This window comes from Nomascus leucogenys, chromosome 18 (genome assembly GCF_006542625.1).
Source record: "Nomascus leucogenys isolate Asia chromosome 18, Asia_NLE_v1, whole genome shotgun sequence".
NCBI lineage: Eukaryota > Metazoa > Chordata > Mammalia > Primates > Hylobatidae > Nomascus > Nomascus leucogenys.
In genome coordinates, this window is record NC_044398.1 from 27,660,271 (window position 1) to 27,672,790 (window position 12,520).

Sequence of the window (12,520 nt, forward strand, 5' to 3'; positions counted from 1 at the left end):
GGCCCGGCGACAGTCAAAAGCCTCCAGCCACAGCTGCTGACAAGATCGAAAAGACCTCAGAAGGCAAACTTCAAGAAACAACCAGAATGGGTTGTTTTCTGAACTCTGGGCAAAGGGGCTAAGGGGCAAAGGGAAACCACACTGTCTCAAGAGAACAAGGAACCCAGAGAAGACATCAGGGAGAAAAAGAAAGTGGCCTTCACGGAGGAAACACAAGTTAAGGTTAAGGTCATTCTATGTCTCAACAACACTGCGGACATGGAAACACCACCCAGCTCTGTCCCTTCCTGGACTGGATTTAGAATTTGAAATCTACCGTCCACGAAGGCTTCTTCTGCGTGTCCCAGACACAGACTAGAAGCAAAGAGGGACTAGTGCAAACAGAAAGATCTTTCCAAGTTCATCATAAGGTGGGTTTGTCCCCAGTGGAATAACGGCCTCAGGAGATCATAAACACGCTGGTAGGGTGGGCTTCCAACACTGGGGAGGAAGCACATAGGGCCTGAGGCCCCAAAGCTTCCTTCCACCACTGTGAGTTTATAGTTCCATGAGCTTCTGCACTTGTTAAATCAGGTCACTATTTGTTGTCGACTAATCTACAAACTTGAAGCCACCAACCAGCAGAGGCCACTCTCGATCCCACCCTCCAGCCCCAGTTCACTCCCAAAGATGAAGACAGAGAAGACTGTCCAGTCTCTAAAAGGGATGAAGGAGCAAGAACAAGACATGGAACCAGAAAATAAAACAAATACTCATCTTATACTCCCAACTTGCAATGCACATACAGGCAGCCCAACAGCCTGTAGATAATTTGGTTTACAATGATGTGCAAAGATGCAGACCCATCGTGGCTGAATAGTTTTGTACAGTTAGAAGTGACCCTGGAAAGAATATTACTGACAATCTTGCCTTAAAAACTCCTTTGCAAAAGACATCATGGTCCCAGACTTCAGCAGCTAACAGATGGAAATTAATTTCACTTCAAGTCAAACACCTAAAATCTGGCCGGGCGCGGTGGCTCATGCCTGTAATCCCAGCACTTTGGGAGGCCAAGGCGGGTGGATCATTTGAGGTCAGGAGTTCAAGACCAGCCTGACTGACATGGTGAAACCCCGTCTCCATTAAAAATACAAAAATTAGCCAGGCATGGGGGGCGTGCACCTGGAATGCCAGGTACTCAGGAGGCTAAGGCACGAGAACCCTGGAGGGGGAGGTTATACAGTGAGCCGAGATCATGCCACTGCACTCCAGCCTGCCAGCCTGGGCAACACAGCAAGACTCTGTCTCAAAAAAAAAAAAATCTAAAATCCTATTTTTCCTTTTTAAAAAAACACCCCTTCCCCAAGTAAAAGTCAACTCTGATAATGGGGAGATCTACATAATGTTTACCTTAATTACTTCTTTCCCAAATTGAAGTATTCCTCCCTATTGTGCCAGAAATCAAAATTAAACAGCACCAAGTTTCCACAGAAACCCTCAGGAATTAGAGCCACTAAGGAAAGAAGGATGTAAAAGAAAGGATGGCGCGAGAGGAGGAGGGGGAGAAGGCTGGAATTCAGGCTTTCCTGTGAATTCGCTTTGAAATGCCCAGAGGCCACCGGATCTGAGTCCCCAAGAAAATCTGGTAGAGAGGCCAGTGAACCAGCATAAAGAATAGAAAATAAATGTGATGTGTTAAATAATTTTTATTTTGGCCACGTGAAGAAGTATTAGTCATACAGGTAACAAGATCTTACAGGGAGATGATTCCAAGGCTCAGCTTGACAACGTTAAGTACATATCCATTCTGGGCCTGGAGTGCCAATTACAGTTCCAAATTGGCAATTAGACATAATGTCCCAAGACAATCACCAAATAATGCCAAAAACAAAGCAAGTTCCATCTTAAAGCAGCCATTCTTTTGAAACTGCCCTTTCCTCCCGTGCCTGACTCATCCACCTCACAAACAACTGCCCATTATGAACTAAATTCTTGTTAGCTACTGATCAAGAGAAACCAGGTGGCATGAATAATTAAAATCCATGAATGATTCAAGCACCATGTTGTCAACAATCCAAGCCCATCTCTTTCACCAGGAGTTTCTCCATAGCATCTAACAAATTACCCAAAAAAGCAGCAAAATATATTTGCCACCCCCAACCAATGCATTCTCGTTCAGCCCCCAGTTAACCACTGGAAAGAGCCTTCCAACATCTATGTGTGTTTACATTTGCATGACTCAGTTCCTGCCCTCAAGGAGTTTGCAGGCAATTCAGAGATCAGATGTTCATATTCCATGAGAAGATAACTGTTTTCTCCTCTGCTCAGCCTGTCAAGTACTAATAAAAGTCCTAACAAGCAGGGAGTCAGAACTGGGTCTTAATTATTTTAACCCCAGCACCTAGCTTGGTTTCTGGCACATTGTATACACTTAATATGCAACAAAAGCAAAAACAACAATAATTATAACCAGAAGACTTCCTTGAGGGCCTACTGTGTGCAGGCCATGATGCCAGGTCCTTCTTCATTCTGCCTGCTGCAGACACTCACGGTGCTCCCCTCTGATGATGAAACAACATAAAAAGCACATCTCATGGAAAAAGTCCCTGACAGTGTGAGCTATGAAAAACCCTGGTATGGTGAGAAAAGGAGCTACTTTCACTTTCATCTGCTGGAATTCTTAAGAAGTGCATTGGAGGGCCACACAGCACGGTGCCACGCGTGTCCCCCAGTCACTCCACGGGCAGCTCTTCAGCCAATTCTTTGAGGTTGAACCCTCCATTTGGGAAGGCCCACCCAGGCCCCTACGGAAAATCAGGCTGGCAGTCTTGATGCCCACTGACTTCAAACACTCCAGAGGGAGTGGTCCTCAGCCAGCCTGGAGCATCACCGCAGTGCAGTCCTGGTGACACCACCAGCCTTTAATTTTGCAAGGAGGTGGTTTGGCTGGGTTGCCCTCCTGGACTTCGGGAAGCCACACCCTTTGCAGAATGACCAACTGGCACGAGGAAGAGCCCACACATTGGTGGGTAACACACAGACCACACCCTGTAAACACTGCTCTGGCCACCACAACCCAACCCTAAATCCACAATGCTGATGGGTTCCTTAGGAGCAGGCACCTGGACCATCAGCTTTCGCAAATAAGAGCCCAGCCTGAACCACAACTACCCTGGCCTGAACGGAGTTTTCTCCACCCAACGGTCTGGCACAGCAAACCTGCTTCTCATCCCTTCCTGCTTCAAGAGCTGGGAATTTCCACATTTAAAAATAAGCCTGTCTTCAGGGATGGACTGCACGGAGGCTGAGGGATGGACCAGATCCTTGATATTCAAAGTGTGGTCTGCACAGCATCAGTAAAGCCTGTGTCTCGCCAGACCAGCAGAATCTCAGGTCCCACACTGGATCTTCTGAATCACAGCCTGCATTTTAACAGCTCCTGGTGATTCCTGAGCATATTAAAGTTTGAGCAAGCCAGGCACAGTGGCTCACACCACTGTGGGAGCACTTTGGGAGGCCAAGATGGGAAGATCACTTGAACCCAGGAGTTCAAGACCAGCCAACATAGGGAGACCCCATCTCTATAAAAAATTTAAAAACTAGCCAGGCGTGCTGGCACACACCCATAGTCTTGGCTACTTGGGGAGCTGAGGCGAGAGAATCACTTGAGCCTGGGAGGTTGAAGCTGCAGTGAGCAGTGATCATGCCACTGTACTCCAGCCTGGGCAACAGAGTGAGACCCTGTCAAAAAAAAAAAAAAAAAGTTTGAGAAGCCCAGGCCTAGAGACACTCTCCAGTCCTTGGAGATAAAGATGTGATATCCCCACTGAACATTCCCCAGGCCTTCTATCCAAAGTGCTAGGACACCCTTGCCTCCGAGGGTCCCTGGGTTTCCTTTTCTAAGTGCCTAATGCGTGGGGTTCCACCCACCCAAGAAACAGTTCTAAAAGAGACACCCTTGGTCTGCTCCCTGACTGTGCACAGAAAGGTGTGGCCCTGTCTGATCCCCAGGGATGTCTCCAAGGGACCCAGTGTTCCCCACAGGGCCCAGGGCCTGGCATCACAGCACAAACAGCCCTTTCACTGGAACCACAAAGGCGACCTTCCAGGGGATCTGTGCTCGGCAAGGTGGTGTTGGCTGCTGTGATTCACAGATTAGCATGGTCACTGCCGGTGTGAGCCAGGACGTCCACTTTGGGAAGGAGGTCCTGGCATTACAATCTAATGCCAATGTAACTGTTTCTGCACCAGGCCTCCCATGCCCTGATGAGAGAGAGAGAAAGAGAGAGACAGCCCCAAAGCAAGCACTTACTCCTGGCTATCAGCCACCAATGAATGTCCCCATCCAGGGAACAAAATAGCCGTGAGGCAAAGAGAAGGTCCATTTGGCCTTACCTTTGGAATGCTTTATCCCCCAGGCCAAACAGCAGGGGGCAGGCAGCTCTTCTTTTACTCCTGATGTATGTTTGGTCAAGTTTCCTGGGCACCTGGAAGCAGGGCTAGCCCAAGGCTTCCAAAGGGAGGCCATAGGTTCTCAGTGTCCTCCTAGGAAATGCTATAAAGTGGGGTTGGTGAAAAAAACCACACCACGAGGCTGTGCTCTATCACAGACCTCAATTTGCAGGTGAGGAAACTGAGGCACAAAGGCATGACGTCTTTGCCCAGGATCACAGGCTGAACCTTGGGCACTGCACAGCAGCCCTGACACCGAAGCAAGACTGCTCACAGGTAGCACATTTGAGGGCATTTTAACCACTTTCTCTACCAGCAGGATGCCGCCAAGCCTGTGATGTGACCCTCCAAAGGGGAAGCTCAGCCACGCCATGCCTGCTGATTTTTTTTCACAAGGTAATTTAAAAGGCAGGTGTGCCACAGAACACACTTTGGGAAACACTGGCCTAGGGGGTGTCTTGGAAAAGCTGGTCTGGGTAGACAGTGAGTGTCCTGGCCAAGAGACTGTGACATCACTTGGGAGACAGGTCTATGAGTTCTGGACTTGGGGTAACAGGGATGGAATTTGTCCCTCCTCAAGGGTACAATGCTGGACAACCACACCTGCTCACCAAATGCCACAGTGTTTCCCTTCTGCCAGCCCGGCAGCTCCTGGTCCCCCATACTGTCAATGTTTGTCCACTGATACCCCACCATCAAAACTGTAACCATCCTGCCAGGACCCCATCCATGGAGCCTACCTCTGCTGTCCTGCCCTAACCTTCCAACCTTGCAACAGCCAAGAGCCATAAGCCCATGTCTCAGTCTGACTCTAACTGGTTTTTTGATCTATGACAGTATACTTCAGGATCTAAAGGCTCCTTTCGGCTCAAAAAATTTATTTGTTATAGTCTGCGCCCTTCAGGGACTATAAGTTCAATGAATCAAAGGGAAAATAAACTCAGCACTTTGTGAAGCTATGATGGTTACCACTTACAAGAGGCCTGCTAAGTGCCTGGCATTTGCAGGGTGCTATGTGCCCATTATTCCTGCTCCCTATAAGAACCCTACAAAGTAAGCATCTGTATGCTCTTGGTATAGGTGATGTAATCAGAGCTCAACATGGTTGGCAGTCAAAGATGCCCTGCTAATAAATGTGAGATCCATGATTTGAACTTGGGTTTGTCTGATTGCAGAGTCTTGTACTAAAGTGTGCATTTCCATAAAGAGGGCCAGGGGCTGGACGCAGTACCTCACGCCTGTAATCCCAGCACTTTGGGAGGCCAAGGTGGGCGGATCACAAGGTCAGGAGATCAAGACCATCCTGGCCAATGTGGTGAAACCCCGTCTCTACTAAAAATACAAAAATTAGCCAGGTGTGGCAGCGTGCGCCTGTAGTCCCAGCTACTTGGGAGGCTGAGGCAGGAGAATTGCTTGAACCCAGGAGGCGCGGGCTGCAGTGAGCCAAGATCGTGCCACTGCACTCCAGCCTGGGTGACAGAGCGAGACTCCATCTCAAAAAAAAAAAATTAATGAGAGAGAGAGCAAGGAATGAGGAGCACAAGCTCTCTGGACAAGGACAGGTCAGCTGGAGCTCCCCCGTGACTGGGACCTGAGAACTCCTCCAAGGCCACCCCAAGTGATCTGCTCAAAAAGGAGTATCTCAAGGTCATCTGGTGAAGCTGATCCCCAGGACAGGATGAGATGAGGCACCAGGGCCATTCTGGAATCAAGAGCTCCACGGCACTGAAGCTCCAGCGCTGATTGAATGCGTCAGGCCAGACCCTGGGTAATTACCAAGCTGTAATGGGATCTGATATTTATATTAGTCACGAGCCTGACAGAGAAAACGTGTTGTTTTCTCAGGCACAGCCATGAAGACAACATCTCGATAATTCATTACACCAGACCATCCTTGATCAAGCCCAAGCTTCTACAAGGACAACAGCTCAAACTGAGAATGGAAATAACTCTATGCCCAGCCACACTCAGGCCCCTTAACAAACCACAGCTCCATCAGGAAGTTGGCCTCAGTTTCCCCAGATATTTAAAGAGAAGTGGACCATATGCTGGAAGACGAGCAGAAGATGGAAATAAAGATATGTAACTGTCCCAAGGCTGAATTCCTAGAGGAATTGTTGGGGCACTGCAAAACACATTCTGAGCTAGAAACTTTAACCCTCATTCCTCAACTCCTCCCTCTCTCCTATATCGAATCACAGAGCAGGAAGGGACATTAGAACTCACAGAATTCAATCCCCACATTTTATACACAAGGAAAGAGAGACACCAGAGAGGTTAAATAACTTCTTGAAAGTCATGGCTTTATTCAGGCTACCAGAACAGCTCCCTATTCAATATAGTCTACGACAGGATTGAACTTCACAACGTCACACCCAAGTGAATAGAGAGCTCTGATGAAATCCCACAAGGAAAAAAACAATAATGTGAAAAAGTACAGCAAGGAACACAGTACTGGAATGACTGTGACCAAGTTCCCAACAGGAGGAAATTGTAATGTTTTCTTCTTCACTTTCTGAAAAAGTCCACATGCCACTCTTTTCAAAAGACTAAAGTCATTCACTATCTGAGATTCAGAGGCCAAAGGTACTAATGAAGAGATGTCCCACGATGCATGTCCACTGTCTTGGGTTCCTTTGATCAAAAAGGTTTGGTGCAATCCCAGAGACCAAACGCTCATGAAATTGGAGCTCCTTGCTGAATTTTATCTCCCACAGAATTTCAGATGCTACAAAAGACCTGCTTTCCTCTGGACTCCAGCTCTTGATCAAACCATCTTGGGGCTGAAGGAGGGTGAGGGTGAACCCATCTGAGGGCTGGTAGAATTTTCTGGAAAGGCAGCCTGTATTTTCTTGGGAAATCTAGCACAAAAATTATTATTCTAAACTTAAGCCAGATACATGCCTGTGTATCGAGTCTTGACAAAACTACCAAATACTTGGAAAGCAAAAAGAAAAAAAGAAAAACACACACACACACACACACAATTGCAATAAAAATACAGACCTCAAGCGTAGAAAGAAAAGCTTTTAAAAGGCCTAACTTACTATTATTGCATATAATGAGCTGGCTACCTATGGCTTAAGTGAGCAAATCTAGGGGCAGATATCAAGAGATTCTGGGCGTGCTTTAAAATGGACTTATGGTATCAAAAGGAACCTGCACTCATTCTATACTGGCCTCACATCTTCCAAACAAACCACCATCACCTCTCATCCCTGGCGGATTTCTTATAGCAACTAACTTCCAGTTATGTCCACTCAGCAGGTCTTGGAGCTACAAAACATAGCCAAATATTTACGAATTGTTTTTTCTAATCGTTGCCAAAAACCTATTTTCTTGAGTAAACTGACAGAAGTTATGCTTGCTCATCATTTAGGAGATCCTTTGTGTGTGCGATGAGATTAGCATTTCATTATAGACACTGCAATTGCATTTATGTACCCCCAACATAAAAAGACTTTGGAAGCTGTGTTTAGGACCCCAGGTTCACGAAAACACCACAACTTATTTTCAATCATTGAAAAAGTTTTCATTATGATCAAAATTGCCCCCTGCCTGAAAGAAAGCAAGCTGTTAAAAAGTTCACCCAGATCACTCCATCTAGGGAACATTTCAGACGCACACAACTATGAGCTATCTTTCCCCTAAAGACAGTCGCTGAATCTCAGTAAACCGGGGAACAAAATTCCCGAGACTGTTGGGGGAGGTGGAGGAGAAGGATGGAGAGAGGGAATGTGGGAATTTGAAGGCTCCAGGAATAAGCTGTTCTCAGCAGGAAGGCTAGGCAGGAATCTGGTGTATAGGGCTTTGCTTAACCTGAGGGCTTCTCTGGAAGGTGGGAGGTTTGCCTCCTTAACAAATAAGAAGGAACCTCTAAGGCTGAGAAGGTAATTCCAAAGAAAACTCTCCGGCCAACACCTGCAGGCCTCCGGAGAAGACAGAGAATGACGAAGAGAATGATGGTTTTCATATTTCTCCCTTTGTTCCAATACACCAGTATTTTCCAAAACACAAATGTGCTGCCACAAAATACAGCTGAGCTCCAGCACCCAACAGGATGTATAATTAATGATCAGGAGAGAGAGCCTCCGCCCCCCTGGTGTTTTCATAGCCAGCCTTCACCCATAGCCCCAGGCTTCCCTACTTCTCTCAGCCGCCAAGGAGGCTGCTACAAGTTGCTGTGCCCTGTGGAAGTTTGAGGGGTCCTCGGTTTAACTTTACTAGAAAAGATGTGAGCATGTGGAGGCTGCAATGTGTATCTACCCTGCATTATTCCCCTGGATGTCCCTTCCCTCCAAAACGGTTCATGTTGTGAAGTCCCCTAGGATGGGAATTACTCAGAACGAAGGCAGCTGGGTCACTCTCTTTTTTCCAGTTCTTTCTTTTTTATTCTTCACTTTTCTGTCAAACACTGTCGGGTCCCCCACTCCAGCCAGTGGCTGTGGGGAAGGGAGGACATCTCTAGGGACCCAACTACAGACCAGGCAGTGAGCCTAGCAACCGTACATCGAAGGTGTCGCCAGCCTCAGTGCTGGTGGGCGTCTGCGCCAGGAATAGCTAAAGCCGACGACATCTAGCCACCTCGAGCGCCAGGGAAGATCTCCGCGTAAAACCGCGGCCTCAGGCGGACCCCCGCTCCAGCTCCGCGCTGCTGGTTGCATTTCCGGGGACCCAAAGTGGGTGGCCTGGGGGCAAAGGAACAGAGGCCGAAGAACTTGGGGTATGTTCCACTAGAGCACCTAAGGGACGGAGTGGGAGGTTACATCAGATATGCGACCTCGACACATTCCAAAAGTGGCAGCCCAGTGGGCTACCCCCAATACTGGGATGGATCTCCCCAACTTCTCTCGCCCCTCGAAGTCCCCCTGTTATCTTGGGCCATGCTCCTCCCCCGGGATTCCCTTGTGCAAAATTATTCTCTCCCTTGCCCAAAGGATTTTTCCCTTCTTTCTGACCCCACAAACTCATCTCCCCAACAGGTTCCTAAAGTATGAGCGGATGTACTCCCTCTCGCCCACCGCCAGGAGCCGAGCCCCGGCAGGTGAGTGGTGCAGAACACGCACCCAGCTGCCCCCAGCTTCCTCCGTCCCCGCGGGGTTGGCTCTCCCCACCCCGCACCACGGCACCCGAGCCTGTGAGTCCCCCACCCCAGCCCCAGCCGCAGCCGCCAACAACACTACAATAAACAAGAGCATAGGATTGAGCGTCCGCGTCCCGGAGCGCACTGGCTGGGGGCAACTCCTCACCCCCCGCGCGCCGCCCGCTGCCCCGATCCGAGAGCACCGGGAGAGCCGAGGGAAGGGAAAGCGGCGAGGGGAAGGCAGGCGGGGATGGCGGGAGGCGCGGCGCGGCGCGGCGCGGCGCGGAGCGAGGAGGTGGGCTGCAGGGGACGCCGAGAAGCGGCGGGGCTGGCGCAGAGGGCGGGCGCCCGGGGCGCGCGTTACCTTCGTCTTGCCCCCGCAGTGGCAGCACACGGTCCACAGGTACTTGAGCGTCCGCCAGAGCAAGATGATGAAGAGGCCCCCGAAGAAAGTCACCATGGAGGAGGCCAGGAAAGCCCACCACATGCGTTGGCCCCGGCTGTCGCACGGCACCTCCATGGTCACCGGGATGATGAGCGCATCCATCTTGGGCTCGTGGACCGAGGACGAGGAGGAAGAGGAGGAGGAAGAAGAAGAAGAGGAAGAGGAGGAGGAGGAGGAGGAGGAGGACGCGTCTAGGCTGAGATGGTTCGCGTGGATATTGCTACTCATTCTAAGACTGCTGCCTCCGCCGCCGCCGCCGCCGCCGCTGCTGCCGCCGCCGCCGCCGCCACCATTTGCCATAGCTAGCAACGGGCAGCCGGCGCAGGGGCTCGGGGGAGCTCCTCCCGCCGCCAGCGCCTCCCCAAACACCCATCAACAGCCATATTGCTGCTACTGCTGCCGCCGCCGCCGCCGCGGAGCGCGGGAGGGGGGCGGGGAGGCGCCTGGGCTCGGGGCGCTGTGCGCGACCTGGCAGGGTGCGCCGAGATATATACAGCGAGCCGCCGCCGCCCGCCCTCCCCCCGGCCGCCGGCTCGCCCGGGGGGGAGGGGGATGGAGTGCGCGGGCAGCTCCCCCTCCCCAGCCCGCGCCCCGCTCGCCCCGGGCTGCGCTGGCCCCGAGCGCCGAGAGCCAGGGGGCGCCGCGGGCCGCCCGCGCTCGGGGTCTGCGCCGCCCCCGGGCCCGCCCCGGCTCCGCGCGCGGGCCCGGGTGTCCTCGGCGCCGCGCCGCCCGCCGTGCGCCAAGGGTGTGCGCTGCGCTCGGCCGGGGACCCCCTTCCCCGAGCGCCTTCCGCGCGGCTAACAAGCCTCTCTCCGCTTATTAGGTGGCAACTCGTTAATAATGGATAATCGGCCCCCTCCGCCCGGGCGCCCCTGCGCAAGCCCTCCTCCCCCGGCTGCGCTCGGCTCCGGCTCGCCGCGCCAGTGCGCGCCCGGCCGCGACAGGTTCACCGCGTCGGGCCGCCGGGCCGTGGCTGCCTGCTAGCCCATGCTCTCGGGACCCCCTAGTCCTGTCGCCACAACGCTGAGCCCCTCGGCCTCCGCTCGCTCTTCCTCCTTGCCGCCTCCGACTCCTCCTTGTCCCCGTCCTCGCCGCCCAAGCCTCTTCGGCGCGCGCCCCGCGCTCCCCGCAGCCGCCAGCAGCAGCAGCTGCAGCAACTGGAGCGGGCGCGGGCTCAGGACGCCCGAGGCGGGAGGGGAGGAGGCTCGCCGCGCTGGCTCGCCTGGGCTCCGGGCTGGGTAGGGGTGGGCAGGGCCCCTCGGCAGAGGCCCGGCACGCGCCCCGACCCTCAGGGCGCAAGGTAGAGCGCCCCCAACCCAGGCGCCTCCCTCCAAGGTGGTGCGCCCCCAGCCGAGAGCGGTAGGGTACACTGGGAGAACAGTGGGGCGCCCCGTTCAGGCCGCCGTTTTTTTCCCAAAAAAGCCCCCAGTGGGGAGGGGAGGAGTGGCCAGCTGTCAATTGGATTCCACAGGCTGAGCGCCCCAGGACCCTCGGGCTTCGGGAATGAGGAGGACCCTGCGCCAGGATACACACAGCTACCCACCCCGACTTCGCTCTTCCTGCTACCTATGTGCCCAGGGTCCCGCGTGTGGCTGGAGGGTAGGGTCAGGAAGGCCGGCGGGTGGTCTGTGGCCTCTGACAGCAGCAGGTGGTTTCTCTCCTTTTTCTTTATTAGCAACAGAGGCTGCCCAACAGAGAGTAGGCAGAGATGATCAGGACGACCTGGCCTGGGGATAGTACAGGCCCCGATAGACAGTAGAATTCCCTGAGGGGTTGCTTTCCTCTTATATAGTCTCAGACTCCATCCATCCTGTGAGGAGGGCAGATGGGGGAAGAGGGGCTCCAGACTTCATTCTGGCTCACCGTTCCCCATTTAGGGTCTTCCCTTCTCCCCGCTTAAGATGAAGAAGGAGTCCGTGTTTGTTCCGTAGCCTGTCTCCTTACACCACCAGGGGAATCCCCCTTCTGACACTTTCAGAAACTTTGCGTCCCCTGAACAGTGTCCGTCCTCATGCTACCAGCTGGACCACAAGTTTTTCCAGCGCTAATTAAATCGAAGATGAGCACGCCCTTCCCTCATTGCTGCAGTGGTTTCCCCAAAGTTTCCAGCTCATTAGTTTAAGCCTAATTGGAATTCTCAGGTTCCTTTCAGCTCTTCCCGTGGAAAAGGCCCAAGTTAGCATCCTTAGCTTTACACCTGAGGCTGTCTCCGTGGGAGTCAGATCAGCCCTGCCCTTGTCCTTGGAGGTCTCTGGAAGGAAGAGCGAGCAAGGGAGGCTGAGCTGGGCAGAGAGGCTGAAGAGGGTGTTTGAAGCTTCTCTCTTGCTTGATTCAGAATACATTCATTGGGTTTAGGGTACACATCTACTAAGAAAGAGTCAAGACCAAAGTCAAAGGAGAAAATGGAATGAGGTAAGAGTTCTTGAGTATTTGGTTCTCAAAAAGCAGTGTATGTAAAAGGGAGCTGCAGAAAGTGTGCTCCAGAAAATGGAATTGTCTGAGCCTCCTCTCCATACAATCCCATGGTACCTCCAACCTCAGCCTCTGTGTTCAGCCACTCT

General features: G+C 52.2%; 1 protein-coding gene across 27 annotated transcripts in view; it reads right to left on the reverse strand.

The window, feature by feature from the left end:
- KCNMA1 (potassium calcium-activated channel subfamily M alpha 1) overlaps positions 1–10,606 on the reverse strand; it is a 770,960-nt gene extending 760,354 nt beyond the window's left edge. For 15 of the 27 annotated variants that reach the window (XM_012502980.2, XM_030799209.1, XM_030799212.1 and 12 more), the window contains exon 1: positions 9,879–10,259. In XM_012502980.2, the coding sequence (XP_012358434.1) occupies positions 9,879–10,259 (381 nt within the window). The other 12 variants (XM_030799216.1, XM_012502971.2, XM_012502968.2 and 9 more) reach the window with 5 other exon arrangements.
- Between the last annotated feature and the right edge of the window lie 1,914 nt (positions 10,607–12,520).